At 40.0% G+C, this 18,386-nt stretch overlaps 1 protein-coding gene across 15 annotated transcripts in view; it reads right to left on the reverse strand.

The window, feature by feature from the left end:
• The window catches only part of GALNT18 (polypeptide N-acetylgalactosaminyltransferase 18), a 334,832-nt gene that overhangs the window by 121,666 nt on the left and 194,780 nt on the right, over positions 1-18,386 (reverse strand). For all 15 annotated transcript variants that reach the window (XM_065066196.1, XM_065066205.1, XM_065066202.1 and 12 more), the window contains one exon: positions 258-450. In XM_065066196.1, coding sequence (XP_064922268.1) covers positions 258-450 — 193 coding nt within the window. The remainder of the gene's footprint in view (positions 1-257; positions 451-18,386) is intronic.

Here is an 18,386-nt window from a genome sequence, read left to right on the forward strand (position 1 = left end):
ATTCTTTTGGCAATAAACCACTTGCTATGTAATGTAAATTGTAGGTGAGATTAAAGTTCCAAAGGATCTTGGGGAACATTTAACCGATACTTTGTGGGATTTTAATAGGACTTAATCTGGGCACTGCAGTGTTTCAGGAGACACTTGAAACTTCCAGCCTTCTATGTGATCACGCAACACAAGACTTCCAGGTGAAGAACAGCTAATGGACTCTACAACTCAGGCCCAGCAACGCTGGGCTGAACCGCAGCACTCACCCGTTGGGCCTGAGATCAGGCAGGGGCCGGTCCAGCGGCAAGCGATCGCTCAGGTAAGCGTTGTAGCCGTAATACTGGAATTGCTTGAGGGCGATGCGTCTGTTCTCAGGACTGAGATCCTGGCCCCAGTGAGCAAAGAGCGATGAGTCAGTGAATGCTTCTGCAGGATTTTCTTCAGGTTTTGGTGGAGCTTCTATAAAAGAAAAAAAGAAACAAGTTTAGACTTTCATTCCAACGGGCACGAGGGTACGTTACTTTAAAAAGCGTAGCTTTAGGGATGGCAGTCTGTAGGTCTTCACATAACATGCCCTCACATTCCTCTTTGGGCAGTGTAACTAGTAGCACCTAAGGCTCAAAATTTAATATTCAAAATACAGTTAGTTAAAAACAATGCCTTTCTGTTGCAATCAGACTAAAGGCTGGGACTGATAAGTCTAAACAAATTAAATTTCAAAAGGATCGTTATCAGACAACAAGAATGTTATTTTGTTTTTATATACAAAGATGAAATATTTTACTTCAGCCTGAATTATGTTGCTAGAAAAATATTAAAATTTTGAAGGGGAAAAACAAAGACAAAGGAAGAAAGGGTCTGTACTGAACACACAAAATGGCCACCAACATCTGAGTGCAGAATAAGTTCTTTGAAAGTATAGATTTGACATGAATTAAGAATTCACTGCACTTCGCATCCATGTTTAAATAGCAAACCATCACACAATATTTTTATGGTCCAGTTTATGAATCCAGCCTATGTCAGTTTTTAGTCCATATGTAGGTGTGTGCAATAACACTACCAGGATAGACATTTTTGTAATATTTGTGTCATTACAAAATGCTTTTGTTCCACAAGGCCACACCTCTGGCATCTGCAGCAAATAAAGAAGATGGGAACTTAGTTTAAGAAGAGTTCCAGTACAATGAAATCACAGCATTTGTCCTCAGTATTTAGTTGCCCAAGAGAGTTGTTCAAGGTGACTCGTAAGGTTCTCTGTAACAGCCCCATCTCACCCCTCCAACCAGCTCTTCAGTGACTACACAATCTAACCCAGAGAACCCCTCATCCCTGTAAACACTTTATGATATACAGTACTCTAATAAAGAAAGATCAAATGCCTTATTTGACCCTGATTCGTCATCATAAACTAGTGACTCACCAAGAAAAAATATCTAGAAGTTCCAATTATTTATGAACAGTCTCCACATCCATTAACAACTAACCAACTAAATAAAGACTCTTGTTTCTGAAGAGCTGTACTCACAAACCTGTTTGGCCACAGACTTAAAAAAATAAAAGGGAATCTTTGGGAAATCTTGAAATACGTCCAATAGGCACAAGCTATAACTGTGTCCAAAGTCCTCCTGAGTGCACACACAGTCACCTACAGACCTGAGAAATGCTTACATGGAAACATCTAAAGAGAACAATTTGGGTACTAGTAGTATGTATGACCAGAATCCTGACTCCCAAAGAATACCAGTAAGCACATTCTTTGATCTTTTACTAAAAAGAACCCAAACATAAATCGAGATTAAGTTGTTTGATTTGTTCAAGATGTTTTCCTTTACCTCTGACAATACTGAAAGGAAACCAGTGACGCTTCCCCGCATTATGTTCCAACTTCTGTAAATATGTCACGTCTCTTGACTTGTCAAAGTACGGCCTCCCTGCCTGAATCCTGGAAACGGCTCCAGTTCTTCTCAGAAGAAAGACAGCCAAGCCCTCAAACAAGGAACCTACGCTGACAGGCCCTGCTAACACACAGATAAATGTGATAGAGTGGAGCTTGTGAGTTTACATACAATTCTGCAATGGAAAATAAGAAAGCTTGATAAACTCAGATCATTTTAGAAGGTCCTAACTTGAGAAAGTCAGAATAGTTTTTAAATACCAGTCCAAAAACCACAGCAATGGGAAAAGTCACAGGTATCTCTATCTGTTGTCTGACAACTACGTGATCTCCACAAAAATGATGTGAATTTACTCAAAGAATCTCACAAACTTTTTTCATATCATAAGAGATGATCTAGATCACGTACGCTCCTGATCCCAGCCCTTATAAATTAATGTTGCTCAAGACATTTCAAGAACATGTACATTCATGCTGACCAAGAACACTATGCAGGTATTTGCTCAGCCTGCTGTGTGTTACATTAATCTGGACTTCTCCAAATCAAGCACACTTTCCCTGAATGTTTTAAATAACACTTATGTAACAACTTATTGTAACAACACTTATGGCAGAAGACTGTAGGGCCCACCCACATGCAAACAGCACCAATGCATGGAGACATCTGAATAGAAATAAGACTCCTGGTGAGAACAGTGCATGCATATGCCTTTGTAACTACAGGCAGCTTCAATGATAATTTTCCATGGATGAAAAACCATCCCAGAAACAACTGCCTTCACAGAATCACACTCACACAGGCATCTATTGGATTTTATCTAATGATTTTGTGAGCAAGAGTATTTCCTGAAGTGATCTATGAATCTCTTGCTGTTTTGTGATTGAAAAAGCACTCAAAAATCCTGACTGTATCTGCAAGACTAAGATTTTCCAGCAACAGGTATCTGTGAATTTAGTTTACAAGCTCTAATAAGCCACTTGCCAAATACAGCCATTTTTTTTAATACTAAGCAAACATGTTATTTCAATACGTTATTCTATGGGAAAAAGCATCAGCTAGAACTTTCAATTACAATTTCAATCAGTGGAATTAAGCACACATCTCTGATGACAAACTCTTTCTTCCCTTTATTTGGCTGAAAACCCTTGGGGGAAACAGTCTCTCACAAGAAATGAAAACAATTATTATAAGACCATCAGCTGCCGTTCAGCTAGTCAACAAGTGTATTTCATGCCTTAGTCTCTGAAAACAGATCTTGGCCTGAAGTCTCATAGCCTGTTCTTACCACATGCTTCTACAACAGCAGAATGATCATGGGATACTAAGGCTCAAAGGTGAACCAGTAAGTAGTACTGCCTCAAGCAATACAAAGGTAAGCACATTTATCTGCTCAGTTATTACTAAAAAGGAAAGATCAGTTCCATTTTTCCTGTGGGAAGAAAGCTTACCGTCCACAGCACAGTGCTGCAAATGTTAACGTGGGGTCTTCTCTAGATCAACTTTATACACCACACAAAGAGCAGCACTGTACACAGGCACGAGGCTGGTATTAACTCTTAGCAGACGGACACTTTGCCATTAAATCGACCGGTACTGGAGACAAATCACACAGATGCCAGCTGGTTGTCAACCTGGGCTGAGGAGGTCTCCTTTCAGAAGGCTGGCTGGCCATGGCAGCAGCGTGGGCTTGGTCACACAGTGCTTACCCAAGTCAAAAAACCTCACAGCTTGTTTTCTCTAAGCATGTACATGTCTTTAGCTCATGCTTTCTGGATCATGTTTAATAGTTATGCAATTAACCTTAATCTAAAATCTATCGCTTCAACTGATCTCACTGACTGCAGCCTCCAAGGTGGAAATTCAGTCTCCTCTTTCCATTGCTCGTTATATAGAATAAGTCAGAAGACATCGCTGAAACCCAGGTTGTACATGACATAAAACCAATTCTCTCCTAGTAATAAAATACATTTTCATTAGTAATTGAAGCCTGAATGAACTTGCATTAACACTGACCTTGAAAGGAAACACACACACAAAGGTTTCCATAGCCTTTTCTAGTGTACTGGGGACAAACAGCAATGTTTGGGTAGCAGAGGGACTGCAGAAGTGGCCTCTGGGGGACAAGGTCAACATGCCACCCTGTGTCAGACGCAGTCACCTCCCAACAGACCCGCTGCCAGCCAGAGCGCAGCCCATCAGTGAACTTGGTGGCACTTCCGTGAAAAACATTTAAGAAAGGGCAGAAAATAATAAGAAAGAGGGAACAAGGGTACAAGGGAGCAGCAAAAAGAACAGAGGAAATAAGGAAATAAGAGAAGACAGGAGAAGAAGTCAGTAGAGAAGGAGGTGCCTCATGTTATCTTCATTTCCTAATACCAATTTAGTAATTAAATGTTTGTGTTAACCGGCAATAAAGTAAATACTTGCTTTTTTCAGAGGCTGTACAACCAAGAAGCAAATGGACAAACAACAAAATGTATATCCCTTATTATTAGTAAGGAACCACAGACAAGCAAGGCATTAGAAGTAACATGAACAGACAAGACAGTCCCCATCCCATCAAAAGCTGTGCATTTATTTTACTGAACAGAGCTGCTGTAGAGTACCGGTGTATCCCTTTCCTTCTTCTCCCTTCCTTCCTTACCTATTCATAACCTACACTTACTTTGTTAGTTTTTCTCAATACACATCTGTCTCTGTCAGTTTTTGTAAGGCAACTCATACAACTGCTACTCAAAGAACAACACGATAAAAACCCCGATCAGACAACGGGGAATTCAGGAATGGATTTTCTTGATTACCAACAAACATATTTATAGCATCAATTGATAACAGCTAATAATGGCACAGGAATTGTTCTGCCAACAAGAAAATACAAGTATTTCCAGGGAAGTACAGAACAACCACATATTTTACAGCGGCATTCTTAAGTTGTGAGAGGAAGGAAAGGTAAATATTTAATTATACAGGGATTTTTTTCTACCTAATAAATGCTTATCTCTGTTTCAGAAGCATGAATGGCACCTCTAGCAGCACAGATGCATCACCTATGCAAAGGTTTAGCAGTGACCTTTCTTCAAAGACTGTTTTCAGTTTTGTCACCCATATGGCTTTCTGTTGCATCAACCAATTTCTTGTATACCTGCCATGCAAGTGCTTATCCTGCCCATTCATATCGCCTTATCAAGATTTAAGAAAGATCATGACAACATCAGTGGCTACTTTGAGTTTCCAATGGCCTTAAAGAATAAGTTCATGAACTCATGTAATAACACTAACAGCTAGCATTTAGCAGATTAAATGGGTAAGGAACATTGCCATATTTAATCTAATTTCAGTAGTACCTAAGGCATGATGATACTAAAGTATCTCTAAGGGATCATTTTTAAAGCAATTTAGCATCTAAATCTATAATTGCCACTGTGACTGTTTGTATTGTATCATGATCCATCTATGCAAGCCTTTAAGCTTTAAAGTAAATCAGTTATCCTCTCTTCCAATATACATCCGCAGTTAACAACTACTTAGATTACAAAAAAAGGACATAAAGGCAGCCCTGAACAGTAAGAGTTCAGCACTTCACAAATCGGTACGCTGCACATGCTTTATCCTGCTTAATTTGGACCATTAACTGCTACCAATAATACACTTTTTCCCCTCTTTTATCTTTACCCTTTTTTATTTCCCTAAGCTCTACATTGCATAACTTTTCTCTAGTTTGTGATCGATGCTAAATTGACTCTGTTGTGATGTTTTCCATTATTTCTCATGCCTGCCTCTCCTTGAAGTTTCATCACGTAAGTATGGCCTTCTCAGCTATTATTAACCTTTTCTATAAGGTTTTCAGATCAAAAGGTTTTCTGGATCAAAATCTCCAACAGAAAATGGCAGCAGAAAGGCCCATCCCTAATGACAACTGGGAAATTCTGGTAACATAGTTACACTATGCTAACTAAGTGAATATGGTTCTGCAAAATGAACCAGTAAGTTTTGTAAAAAACTCAGCTACATGTGTACTGAATACTTCAAAAGGAAACTCTCTCCAGACCAATGCTGCTGAGAGCAATGGGACTAACAAAATAGGCAGCTTCTCCAGAAACACACACTGACACCCTTAGCTCTGTCTCCATAAAAAACATTCAAGCTCATTAAGAAATACACATTTTGTTCAGTTTCATTCAGATTTCAACTTTTCCTAAGAAACATTATCATGAGCAGCTTTACAATTAAGGGAAAGGATCAAGCCAGAAAAGGGCTGCAACAGTAGTTGCAGGGACAGATTCAGTTTGTTGTTACTAGTCCATAAGACTGCAACCCTCCAGCAGATCAACACTGCCACCCAACTTGGTGTCCTCTGCAAATTTACTGAGGATGCACTCAATCCCCGTGTCCAGATTACTGATAAAGACATGCAGAAGGCACCAATAAATTAGCAAAACTGCACATGTTCATGTGTAACAGGTTGCTCACAAAAGAAAAACAAGTTAGAAATGATGCCAGGATATAGGCAGAAAGGCTCTGACCATGTGCTCTTCTGAGTCCCCCAGTGCTCGACACTTTGATTTACCAGCCTGGGAAGGAAGGAGCGTGCAATGATTGAAGAGCTAATGCAGTAACCATGCCTTACCACACCACGTGGACTCATGATGCCAATCTAAGTAGACCACCATTAAAGGTAAAACAAACCTCAGCTCTCTTTGATGTTCAGGAGCCAGATTTTTGGGAGGTCAGGATAAACTAGCAAATGTTTTTATGGAAGAGTGCCATAGTTTGAAGAAACTGAAGGAACTTTCTCGCACAACCTCTGCAGCCTTCGGATTCTTGAGACAATCAGGAAGAAGCTCACAGTAACTTTATGTGTCAGATTGTCTCTGCTGGTACACTGGGAATTGTTTCAAGATTTTAAGTACCTGCTTTTTCATAGGCCTAATGGTCTCAGACTCTGGCTCCCAGCACTCAAAACAATCTATATTTGACTTCCTGCAGTCAGTAGCATTTCAGCTTTCTGTGGAAGGATCCTTTTATCCTTTTCCTCTGCATGTGCCCTTCATCTGCTAGCCAATCTATAAACTCTGTACCTTCTTGCCAGAGGCTTCTGTACGTGACAGGTAAAAAACCCAGAATTGCATAGAATCATACAGCTTCAATATAGATTTTAAAAGCATGAAAACCACCAAAATTTTGTCACACAGGAAGACAAAAAAGGAAAATCCCACTTTCAAAGTCTATTGTAATTAATGCAAACACATTATCAGCATTCCTAATAATTACAGTTTGACAATTCTTGTCTTGGAAGGCTGATCCCATGCAGGACACTGCTATAAATCCTCTAGCAGATGAAGGCACCTCTGCAATGAAAACGTTGTCTCCTTGTTTGTACAGCCTGATGAAACACTGACAAGAAACGGCAGAAGCAGATCACCAAGATCACTGCAGCAGCCACGGAGAAAAGTATATCCAGAAGCCAAAAATCTAAAGTTACAGTAACAGAGCTTCCCTCATAAAGTGCATTTTATGTATTTTCTCACTCCCTAAAAAAATCACAATACTGCTGACAAGATGTCAACATTAATACTGTTTTTTAATGAAAAGTAAATTTTACTGGTTTGGATACTCGAGTTAAGTTAATTCCCCTTGTCAGAGTCTAGTTTTGTTCCCATAGAACTGATTGAAGTGCACCTAAGAAAAAATGAAATATCTATGTGGGTTAAATTCTGCTACCACTGCTTGCTTACAGCTCAGTAAGTCATACTGAAGTTGCCAAGGTTCCTCGAGGAGACTGACAGAGCCTGTCAGAGTCTGTACAGAGTACAAAAAGCAGCAAAGCCCTCATCTTGAAAACAAACAAACAAACAACACACATCACAACATATCCAAACCACATACAAAACACACAACCACCCTGAGAGGATTCCACTCAACAGCCTTTGCATATTCCAGCACACTCTGTACTTAAGTGTCAACACTGGACAGATCAGACAGGGAATGGGAAAAAAAACAACCCCCCAAAAAGGTGATCCTTTCCTGAAAAGATAACTGTCAAGAAGCTGTGATAATACTACAAATAGTATACAATCAGTATGGGGCTTTGAAGATTAAATGGTATATGACAGCACATATAGAAGGAAATGCCAAAAACACTCTCAACAAATTCTTCACATTTGAGAACTTGAAACACAATTTATTATTATTATTAATTGATATTGCACTATTGCATCTTAGTGCAGCCAATGCACATACATAATGATAAGCTACTAGAGTGCTGCTAACATTTTTCATTTGTTTCTAAAAAATAAAATGTCTTGGAATAATGTTGTTGCTGTTGTTGTTTGGTAGGTTGGGTGTTTTGTTTGTTTGTTTTGGGGGTTTTGTTGTTGTCATTGTTTGTTTGTTTGTTTGTTTTCTGAGAAATAATCCCCTGCTGATAGTCTGTATTAAGGTGGAAATTCAGAAGGCAGCTCAGTTCTGCTAAGCAGTCACCTAACACTCGGCTTCATTTGCTCAGGACCAAGGCACTTGCAAATGTAAGAGATGCAGATGCTTCTCCCAAGGAGGAGACATAAGAGAAGCCACTGGTCCCAGAAGGCCGCAGCCCACTGGTACAGAACACTACAAGACCTTCCACCTACCTGGGCTGTGTATCCTGAGCTCCATTGTATTTGGCTGTTGACTGGTGAAGATGTCAGGCTGCAAACACAGGCAGCGTTTGGGTTTTGACAACGGGATGTTTGTCTCATTTGTACAAAACTCTGCCTGTTTTGCACAATATATATGTGAGTATGTTCACCCAAAGAAGGATGGATGTTCATGTAGAAAAGTAGGATGTTTCCTGCCTTGGCAGACTTTGACTATCTAAGAGTTTCTAAAAAGTCATTGTGCAAAGTTACTTTACAATGAAGATGTTTGCAGATGACTCTCAGAATGGGCTCAGCGCTAGAGGGCAGTGTAAGAAACAGGAAAATTTGTCTTCCAAGAGTAATCTGAAGTTATTAAGACTTCTTAAGAACTTGTTAAAGAGCTTTCAGAACTGCAAGTAACAAAGTTATAAACTGCTAATTAACCAGCAAATTCTATTACAGTGGTTATTTCCTAAGGGTAAGAAAACATATAGGAGAAAAATATAATCGCTATGTTATCAAGTAAATGCTAAAATATATTGTGTGGGTGCACGCAAACAACATTTTATAGGAGCAAGGTCTTGGTAAGGGCTCCATATTTCTCTTATATACACTAGAACCAGCCTATTCTGATCCGAAAACACTATAAATCCTGGCTGCTGTTGTTTCTACAAGATATCTTCTCACTACCAGCCTATTAAATTCCTCTCTAGCCATAACTGTGCCATGGATACGAATCAGGCTAGACAGATCCCTGCATCATTCCACGAAGTTAACATAAAGTTACTACAAGCCTGGACATCCCGAAACTAGGGTAAAAGCTTTTAACTTACTGGAAAGACATAATCAAATGAAATACGTATTTCCAAGTACAATCAATTTCCTTTGATAATATTTACCAGATGAAGATACAGAGTGCTCTGACAGGTATCAATACCGCACTTTGAAGGCTTTCTGTGTACCTTGACACCAATATTTTGACAGAGATCAATTCTGTGTTCTTAAATGGGTAAATGGCTGATTTTCAACAAATATACTATAAGGATATTGAAGACTAAGGAGTACCAAATTACAAATCTTCAGACTTTCTAAAACACATTTTTAAGATTGTCCAAAGCAATATCTCTGTGCATTCCTCATATTTGGAAACCAGATTTTTTAAAAAAAAGAGCATTGATTCATTTAAAGTAACACATAATTGCTTAACTACAGGACTTGTGGTCGCAATAATTATTTATTGACTATCACTTAAAGATGTCTGCTGGAAATACAATACAGCAGAGAAAACAGTCTAGGATGTTCCTGGAGTGTGTGGAAGAGAATTTACTGACGCAGCTGGTGCGGAACAAACTAGGGAAGGTGCCCCACTGGACCTGTTTGTGAACAGGACTCATGGGTGATGTGATGGTTCAAGGCCATCATGGACACAAAAACGATCCAGTTTTTGATTCTTGGGGAAGGAAGGGCACTCAGCAGAACTGACATATTGGACTTCCAGAGAGCAGACTTTGGCCTGTTTAGGAGACTGGTTGACATTGTCCCTTGGGAGGCAGTCCTGAAGGGCAGAGGAGTCCAGAAAGGCTGGCCATTCTTCAAGAAGGAAACCTTAGAGGTGCAGGAGCCGCCTGTCCCCGTGTACTGAAAGATGAGCCGGGGGAAGAAGACCAGCCTGGCTGAACAGCGAGATTTGGCTGGAACTCTGGGGAAAAAAGAAAGAGTTTATAATCCTTGGAAAAAGGGGCACGAAACTCAAGAGGACTGCAAGGATGTTGTGAGGTTATGTGGGGAGAAAATTAGAAGGGCCAAAACCCAACTAGAACTTAATCTGGCTACTGCCATAGAAGACAAATGTTTCTACAATTACATTAGCAACAAAAGGAGGGCTAAGGAGAATCTCTGTCCTTTATTGGATGTGGAGGGAAACAGAGAGACAAAGGACGAGGAAAAGACTGAGGTACCAAATGTCTTCTTTGCTTCAGTCTTTAATAGCCAGACCAGTTCTTCTCTGGGTACCCAGCCTCCTGAACTGGAAGACAGGGATGGAGAGCAGAACGGAAGCCCCATAATCCAAGGGGAAATTGTTAGGGACCTGATGCACCACTTAGACATGCACAAGTCTATGGGGCCAGATGGGATCTACCCAAAGGTTCTGAGGGAGCTCCCAGAGGTGCTCACCAAGCCACTGTCCATCATTTATCAGCAGTCCTGGCTAACCAGGGAGGTGCCAGTTGACTGGAAGTTAGCAGATGTGATGCCCATCTACAAGAAGGGTCAGAAAGAAGATCCCGGGAGCTTCAGGTCTGTTAGTCTAAACTTGGTGCCGGTGAAGATTATGGAGCAGATCCTCTTGAGTGCCATCACAGAGTACATACAGGACAACCGGGCAATCAGACCCAGTCAGCAGGGGTTTACGAAAGGCAGGTCCTGCTTGAGTAACCTGATCTCTTTCTATGATGAGGTGACCCACTTAACAGATGAGGGAAAGGCTGTGGATGTGGGCAACAGCATCCTGGCTTGTACCAGGGATAGTGTGGCCAGCAGGACCACTTGTACTCAGCACTGCTGAGGCTGCACCTCAATTACCACTTTCAGCTTTGGGCTCCTCACTACAGGAAAGACACTGAGGTGCTGGAGAGAGTTCAGAGAAGGGAACGGAGCTGGTGAAGTGTCTGGAGCACAAGTGTGATGAGGAGCAGCTGAGGGAACTGGGGCTGTTTAGCCTGGAGAAAAGGAGGCTGAGGGGAGACCTTATCACTGTCTGCAACTACCTAAAAGGAGGTTGTAGTATGGAGGGTGTTGGTCTCTTCTCCCAAGTAGCAAGTGATAGGACAAGAGGCCTCAAGGAGATATTTAAAAGACACGTAGATGAGGTTCTTAGTGACATGGTTTAGTGGTGTACTTGGCAGTGCTAGGTTTATGGTTGGACTTTATGATCTTAAAGGTCTTTTCCAATCTAAACAATTCTATGATTCTACTTCACCTATTCAACAGGAAGGGGATGACTTTCTCCACCTGTGGCCCGTTGTGTGGCGACAGGCTCCTGCAATTATCCTCTAGCTTCCTGGCCCTTTCTTCTCCCCTCCTCTTCCCAGCAAACCAAAAGTGTGAACAGAGGTTCTCTGAGAGAATGGAGAAGAACAGTGAATTTTGAAAAGGAGAAGCCGTAGTAAGCCCTCAGACCCTCCAGCTGGACTCCCAAGAATCACTGTGCAGGGAGGCAAGGAAAGAAGTGGCCAGTCCAGGCTGACTTCCAGCCCCCTCCCGTCTTCTCTCCCCAACTAGTACCCAACTAACTCTCCCAGCATAGTTACTAAAATAACAAAAATAATAGTTCATTACATCCTTCTGCCATCGCAGCTGAATACACTAGGTGGTTGGATTCTTCTTACGGAAAGGTTTACAAAGCAAACTTGAAGGGTACAGATATTTAGTCAATAAAATCTACAGATAAAGAGCACTCTGCAAAGGCAATTGAATAAACCAGGTTCCACAGTCAGGCTTAGGGTCAGAGACCTCTCAAAGACACAGCACAGTGTGTTCCAGCGCAGGAAAGGAGATAAAAAGATTCAGATTATTCCACTGATTGTAGCTGCACATGTTCCTAAATTTAGACATCTGCTTATGTGCTTACTATAAAAGGAATCTCATCTGCATTTAATGAATAGCAGACCACATTTTTCTTTGGGATTAGTGGAGTTTGCATCTGTGCAGTTGAGAGGATTTAAGAGCTCAGTGTGTTTTATATCATAAACCTAAATCTATGTCACCTGAAGTAAACACGAAAGCACTTAACTATTTTGATAACTTAATTCTGCCAAGAGCTGTCAGGCTGTAACACTAGTTAGCCATATGTACAGCTTCTACTTTTATACAAAACTGAGTAATCATACCAAAAGTAAAGTCCACCTGAGGAAACAGAAACTAGCTCTCTTCTATACTCACCAAACTCAAAACACCAAAAATAGGCTTCCTCTTTCAGTAATCACATAAAATGAGATCTTCTCTGCTTACTGGGCTGTACTGAGCTTCCTGAGGTCAGTTCTCCTTCATCAATTTCCATTCAGTCCTCCAAGGAATTTTGGTTTGGCCCCTTTTTCACTATCACAAGAATTTTAGAGAGCAGCAGCTCCCCCACTCAAGACAGCTGTTCCACTTGTCAAAAATGCTTTCAACATTATGATGAACATTGTAAGCTGCTTCCCCACTTCCACCAAAGTCTATCACTGGCATCTCAGTAAACAGCCATTTCCATAAGCGGGCCTGTGCTTGACAGGGTTCCTATTTCAAAAGTACTTTTCAAACACTTGCAGATGTAATTGTACACGCTTGGAGCTAGTTCACACTCTCCAGATTTTTCCTAATCTACCCCAAGAGAGAACTTCAAGTTTTAAATGAAACCTGAAGCACAACAGGGCAGTTTTGAAGAGCCCGCATGTAATTCTGTAGAAGCATCTTCCATCCCCATTTTCATGCTTAAAGCACTAGACAGACACAAATGCAGTAGCAGGGAATAACTACATTTCAAAGATGTGCAAACTATACTGCAATAGAAGAAGAAAACTGAACATCATATAGGTTGTCCTCTCTGCAGAAAAGCATGAAAGACAAATAAAAAGCACTTTCTCATCTTTGATACCAAATAGATGATTTGTGCTAACGTTAACAGCAATAATAAGATGCCACGAATTCTCCTTGAAATAGTAAGAAAAAGTAAAGAAAATGCAATCAAATTAGGTCCTTAGGTCTAATAGGTATTTAGTAAATGCTGTAAGACTTATCTTTAACTTAGCTCTGGAAAAAATGCTAGTAGGTCAAAAACATGCTAAAAGAAGACAATAAGTAAAGTAGACAACGAGCAGTCTGCGTAAACAGAAGGCAAAGAGGATTTTCTACATTATACCCAGCACATTCTGTGGTTTGTTTACTGTTGTCAGCTGTAGGCACTGACTATCCTATAACTAGGAACTTTGAGAAATACTTATTACCTACGGTTTTTTCCTCTCCTCTGTTATTTTAGGAGCTGCAGATAAAATAGCTTTAAAACTTCCAACATTTTTCATTTCCTTTGCAACTTTATAAACCAGAATCACTTTAAGTTTTTTTTTTATTTGAACTTGCATTAACCCTACTCTTCCTCTGCTTCAGTGCTATGAAGAATGAGAGTGTCTGACCAATGTCGGCTCCGCGGGGTTCTGCTCCATTAGCAAGACAGTAATTTTTGCTGAGTTTGCAAAAAGATTTCCAAAATTTGATAATTACATTAAAAAAGCCCCAGGGACTTCGATGAGCGTTACACTAGGCAAGAACAGGACACTGAGCATCACTCCACGGCAAAGAGCATCATCTGTAGATCAAAGGAATACAGATCCAGTTTTTAAAAGCCCTGTCTTTGCATGCACAATTGGGTGTCTCTTTGGAAAATAAGGCAATAAAACTAATAAAACCTGCAGAACAGCGAGGTTCAATTATTTAATATTTGTTAAACAGTTTGAAGAGATAAAATTGTATCTGTTTTATTCTGCTCTTAACAACAAACCACGTTGATTCCTTAGGAGAAATATCGTGCAGTTTTATGGATAGGGGTGCTACGAAGCCATGAATGATCATTACAAGGTAAAAAAGGGTGAAGTGACGTGATCATTTCTACGAAGAGATCTAAAAGCTTGGAACATATGAGGAGCTTCTTAAACAGATGCTGATTGCTACAAAATGAAATTCCAGTATCATTTACACTAGAAATTAAAGCCATACGGAGGTGGTTGGTTATTTTTGTTTAGTTTTGGTTTTTAAGCATCATCACATCCCTATCAGAATTTTAACCAGAAAAATACAGCTAGGTTAGAGAATCAATCAAACTTACAGCTAGAAAGTTTTTAAGGTTTTAAAGTCAAATAAAATGCAAGAGGAAAAAAATGAGAAAGCCAGGAAAAATTAAAATAGCCGTTAAATTAAAAAAAAAAAAAAGGAAACTAAGCAAAAATCAAGGAAAATTCAGTTCATTATACTGGATACAATGGGGACCTTAGTTAGTAATTTCTCATCATAGGACTGCAGATTTCCCTGTGGATCCACTACAATTTCAGTGTGAGAAACTTTATTGAAAAGAGCTGAAATTCACAAATCCATCTCCTATAAATCCGCACAGAACAACATCAGCAGAAACACCTTCTGAAATGTTTCGTTTTTATTACCTTTCTTGCAACATAAAAAAAAGCTGGCATTTGCCAAAAATCAGCAACGTCTGTTTTCTTCCTGTCCTCATCCCACACCTGTCGATCAGCTTCTGGTAACCTCACAAAGCAAAAAGGATGAGGGAAAAACCCTACCCTTTAGTGAGCAGATATTGTGAAATTATACAAGAATTTTCTGCTTTTCTGTTTCCTTCTAATAACTCTTTGTATCATACGTCCTGAAGGGAAATAAAATTGTTAATTAAATATTAACAAGTGTGCATTTTGTCTAAGATGGAAACCAAAACTCTTTGATAAGAATTGTTCCGGTCCTTTTAAAGGTGCTCACCAGGACTGCACCTCAGTTTAAGGCAGAACAAAGGAGCCCTGTGCCCGCTCCAAAAACATCAATGTCTTACTGAGTCACCCAGAAATACTGAGTTAGCCATGGCACTTCTGCCAAAAGACTGTTCTCCAAGTTATGCTTATCACCAATATCATCCAAAACTGTAGAAACACCGACAAAAATCACAGCTGTATATGTTACTGAAGAAATGCACCTTTTTTATTATTACTGTAACTTAAACTAATCATGTTTGCAGTATGCTGTGAAGAGGAAAAGACTGCAACCCAGCAGCAAACGTATTTTTATTCTCATGTTGTTGCTTCTCTGAAAGTCTTGAGTGCTTTGATAAACATATACTATACTTCACATTCTCTTGTGTTTTCCAGAAACAAACAAACAAACAAAACAAAACCCAAAACATCCATTAGAAAATAGCTTGGAAAGGCATTACTAATAGTGGCTGTGAAACAGCTTAACTTCTAGGCACTCTATGATCTTCACACCCTCCAGGTGGGACATCCAGGTTTACTTCTTTCTCCTGTGAAAAGCAATCTGAATGTTCCTCAAGGCTGTACTGGGACCCACGACAAAGCTGCTTAAATGAATGAGAGGATGAGTCCTGCTACTGATTTCTACCAGGTAAGGATCTAGAAAACACATTTTAAATAGTCTACTATAGGCTGAATTCTCATCTCAGCTACATTAAAATGGACATAAGGAGAATTTGCTTAAATTCAAGAAGTTGCTGAGGGATATCACAATTATATTTCATGTAACTGCACAGAAGTATTTTCTACCAATTCTTCTGTTCTACTGTAAAAGAGAGCAGAATTGGACCCAGGCCCTACAGTCCGTACATTAAATAAAGAAATGCATTTAGCAGATATCTCATACATGTCTAATCCCAGACAGGCTCATCCTAGCTGTTCTAAATAGAACGAGAATCACACAGGCTGTTAGCAAACATCAACAAAGTGCCTGAAAAAACAGGTAATGAAAACATACTTCCACCAGTTTTGTGGAATACGTTGAATAATAGAGGACCAGAAACTATGACAATGTTATTTATTATCATTACTTTTAGCAGAGACTACTAGGATAGATAGCAAGACTATTAGGGTAGATAGCAGAAGAATATAGTCTCATAAAACACCAGAGAATTGTGAGCCACTCAATTTTGAATTTACATAATACTTTTAGGAATTGTTATGCTGGCTAACAGATTTCATTAATCCTGAGGTTATGTCCAAAATGAAACACAGTGGGTTTTTTTCATTTGCTCCACCTGCCCAGCAGGTGTTTGAAATCTGCAGGGCTTGCAAGTTAATTACTGATGAGTCACTAGGGTGGGATGGGCTAATTAAGCTCTATTTGAGAAAGAAAAGAATGAACAAACCATTTTACCAAAAGAGTTAGGGTATTAGCTGCAGAGCAGCAGTGAAGGAAGAAATTCTAGAAGCAGCCAGCTCTGAAGAGAAGACCTGAGAGGAGCTGATGTTACTTTAGAATAGCTACTAAGCAATTAAACCAAAGATTTTCTACGTCTACAGTGGAAGTAATTTTCACTAACAGCAAATGAAGATTCTTAACAGTTTGTTTCCAGTTAATCTTCACTCCTGGAGGAAAGCTGTCCTTTAATACTTCGAGGCTTAGACACAGTTGGCATAGGTTGACAAACATCAGTAAAGGCTCCAGGAATTTTGTAAACAAATCCTAGCTTGAGGCAATGCCAGAGAATTCAAATTTCCTACCTGGAAAATAGAATCTGGGATATTTTAATTCAATGTTTTGTTTTACCTGAGTTGTTTTCGAAGTGCAATCTCTGAAAAAAGAATCATTATGAGATAAATTGAAGCCAATTAGAAAGTGGAAGGTAATGTCCCTGGCAGAAGAAACAAAGCTCATTGCATTAGTCCTAATCATAGTCTCCAAACCTTAGCTGGAAAAGTTTCGTTGTGTCCCTGGGGAAGAGTGGCTGGTCATCCTGCTGAGGGGGCACGGCTTTCTCCATGAGCACAGCCACATTTTAGCTGGGAATATTTTACCCAATCTGCTTCTCTTTCCACTTGACTAAAACACCCATCTCTTCATAATGTTAACTCAGCATGATCTTGAGATCAAAAGTTCCATTAAGGTTGCTTCTCCACCCCATGCTGATTTAGTCCATGGTCAATGTCTGAAAGAAGTCAGCAGGTGCACAAGGAAGCTGGAGATTTAACTCCGATGTTCTTGTGCATTTTAAGGTAATTTATCAGAAAAATGTGTCTCCTTTTTAAGAGCTTAATGCTCCCAGATAGCAGGTTTTTGGTATGCTACCCAGGGCCAGCAGGCTTGCCAATGCTTACGGAAACACTGCTGAAAAGAAACAGAAACTGATACCAAGAAAACTCCTACACCAGTTTCACTCCATCCTGGTGTCAGGATAGCGGCCCACGACAAGGTTCAGCGAGGAGCTCTTCTGACTTCTCTTAGCGACTCCGCAGCTGTACTTGTGCCAATGTAAGAGTTCAAAAACTCACGCAAGGAAATACTGGGGAGGCCTTTCTCATCTCATATACTTTACATGAGAACAGGTTAATCAGAATCAGAGAACTGAGCACAATCTTGTATGGTTTCTTCTCCCGTGAATGTTGTTACAGAAGGTTCTGTCCCTTCAGACACTTGCTCTGACAACACTTTCTTTGTTTATGTACTTTCCTGCCAAAGACCTAGCAAGTTGTGAAGGAACAGATGACTATTTTTCCATCACCACTTTTTTGGCTTCATCTACCACCCAATACTCTCAGAAATGGAACTGCAGATACCAGATTTTCACTTATTTAGGTCCTCAGCTTCACCTACAAGTTAATGGAAGATTCGTCATTATTTTCCTGTATACTCTCCAGTCTAATTTTACACAGTTCTCATAAGCAAAGCTTTCTATCTGTGTTCATGATACGCTCCCCACGGTTTTTGTCTGTTCCTGCTGACATCTCCCCGTCCTGATTTCGGCCTGCTTTCAAACCACTGCGAAGACTAACAACCTATGGGCAAAGTGCGTAACACTGGGTAAGTTACCTAGATACTAAAGCATCTCTACCTTAAAAACGTGCCTACCTTTCAACACAAAGAGCTATTCCCAAGACAGCCTGTTGCCTTGGACCAGAAGAAAAAGGAGAAAATGCTGAAACTTAAGAGCCAAACAGCCCACAACAGCAAGCATATCCTTTGGCCTCCTGTGGAGGATGGTGGTGGCCCTGGGAACTTGCACTGAGAGTAATTTTCTCCTGTTGCTGCTCATAGTATCCTTTAACAGTGGTAAAGAAAAAGAGGATTTAATTTTCTGCCTAACGTAATTCCTTAATTATCTGTGTTCAGCTGAGCA

Source organism: Columba livia, chromosome 5 (genome assembly GCF_036013475.1).
Source record: "Columba livia isolate bColLiv1 breed racing homer chromosome 5, bColLiv1.pat.W.v2, whole genome shotgun sequence".
Taxonomy (NCBI): domain Eukaryota; kingdom Metazoa; phylum Chordata; class Aves; order Columbiformes; family Columbidae; genus Columba; species Columba livia.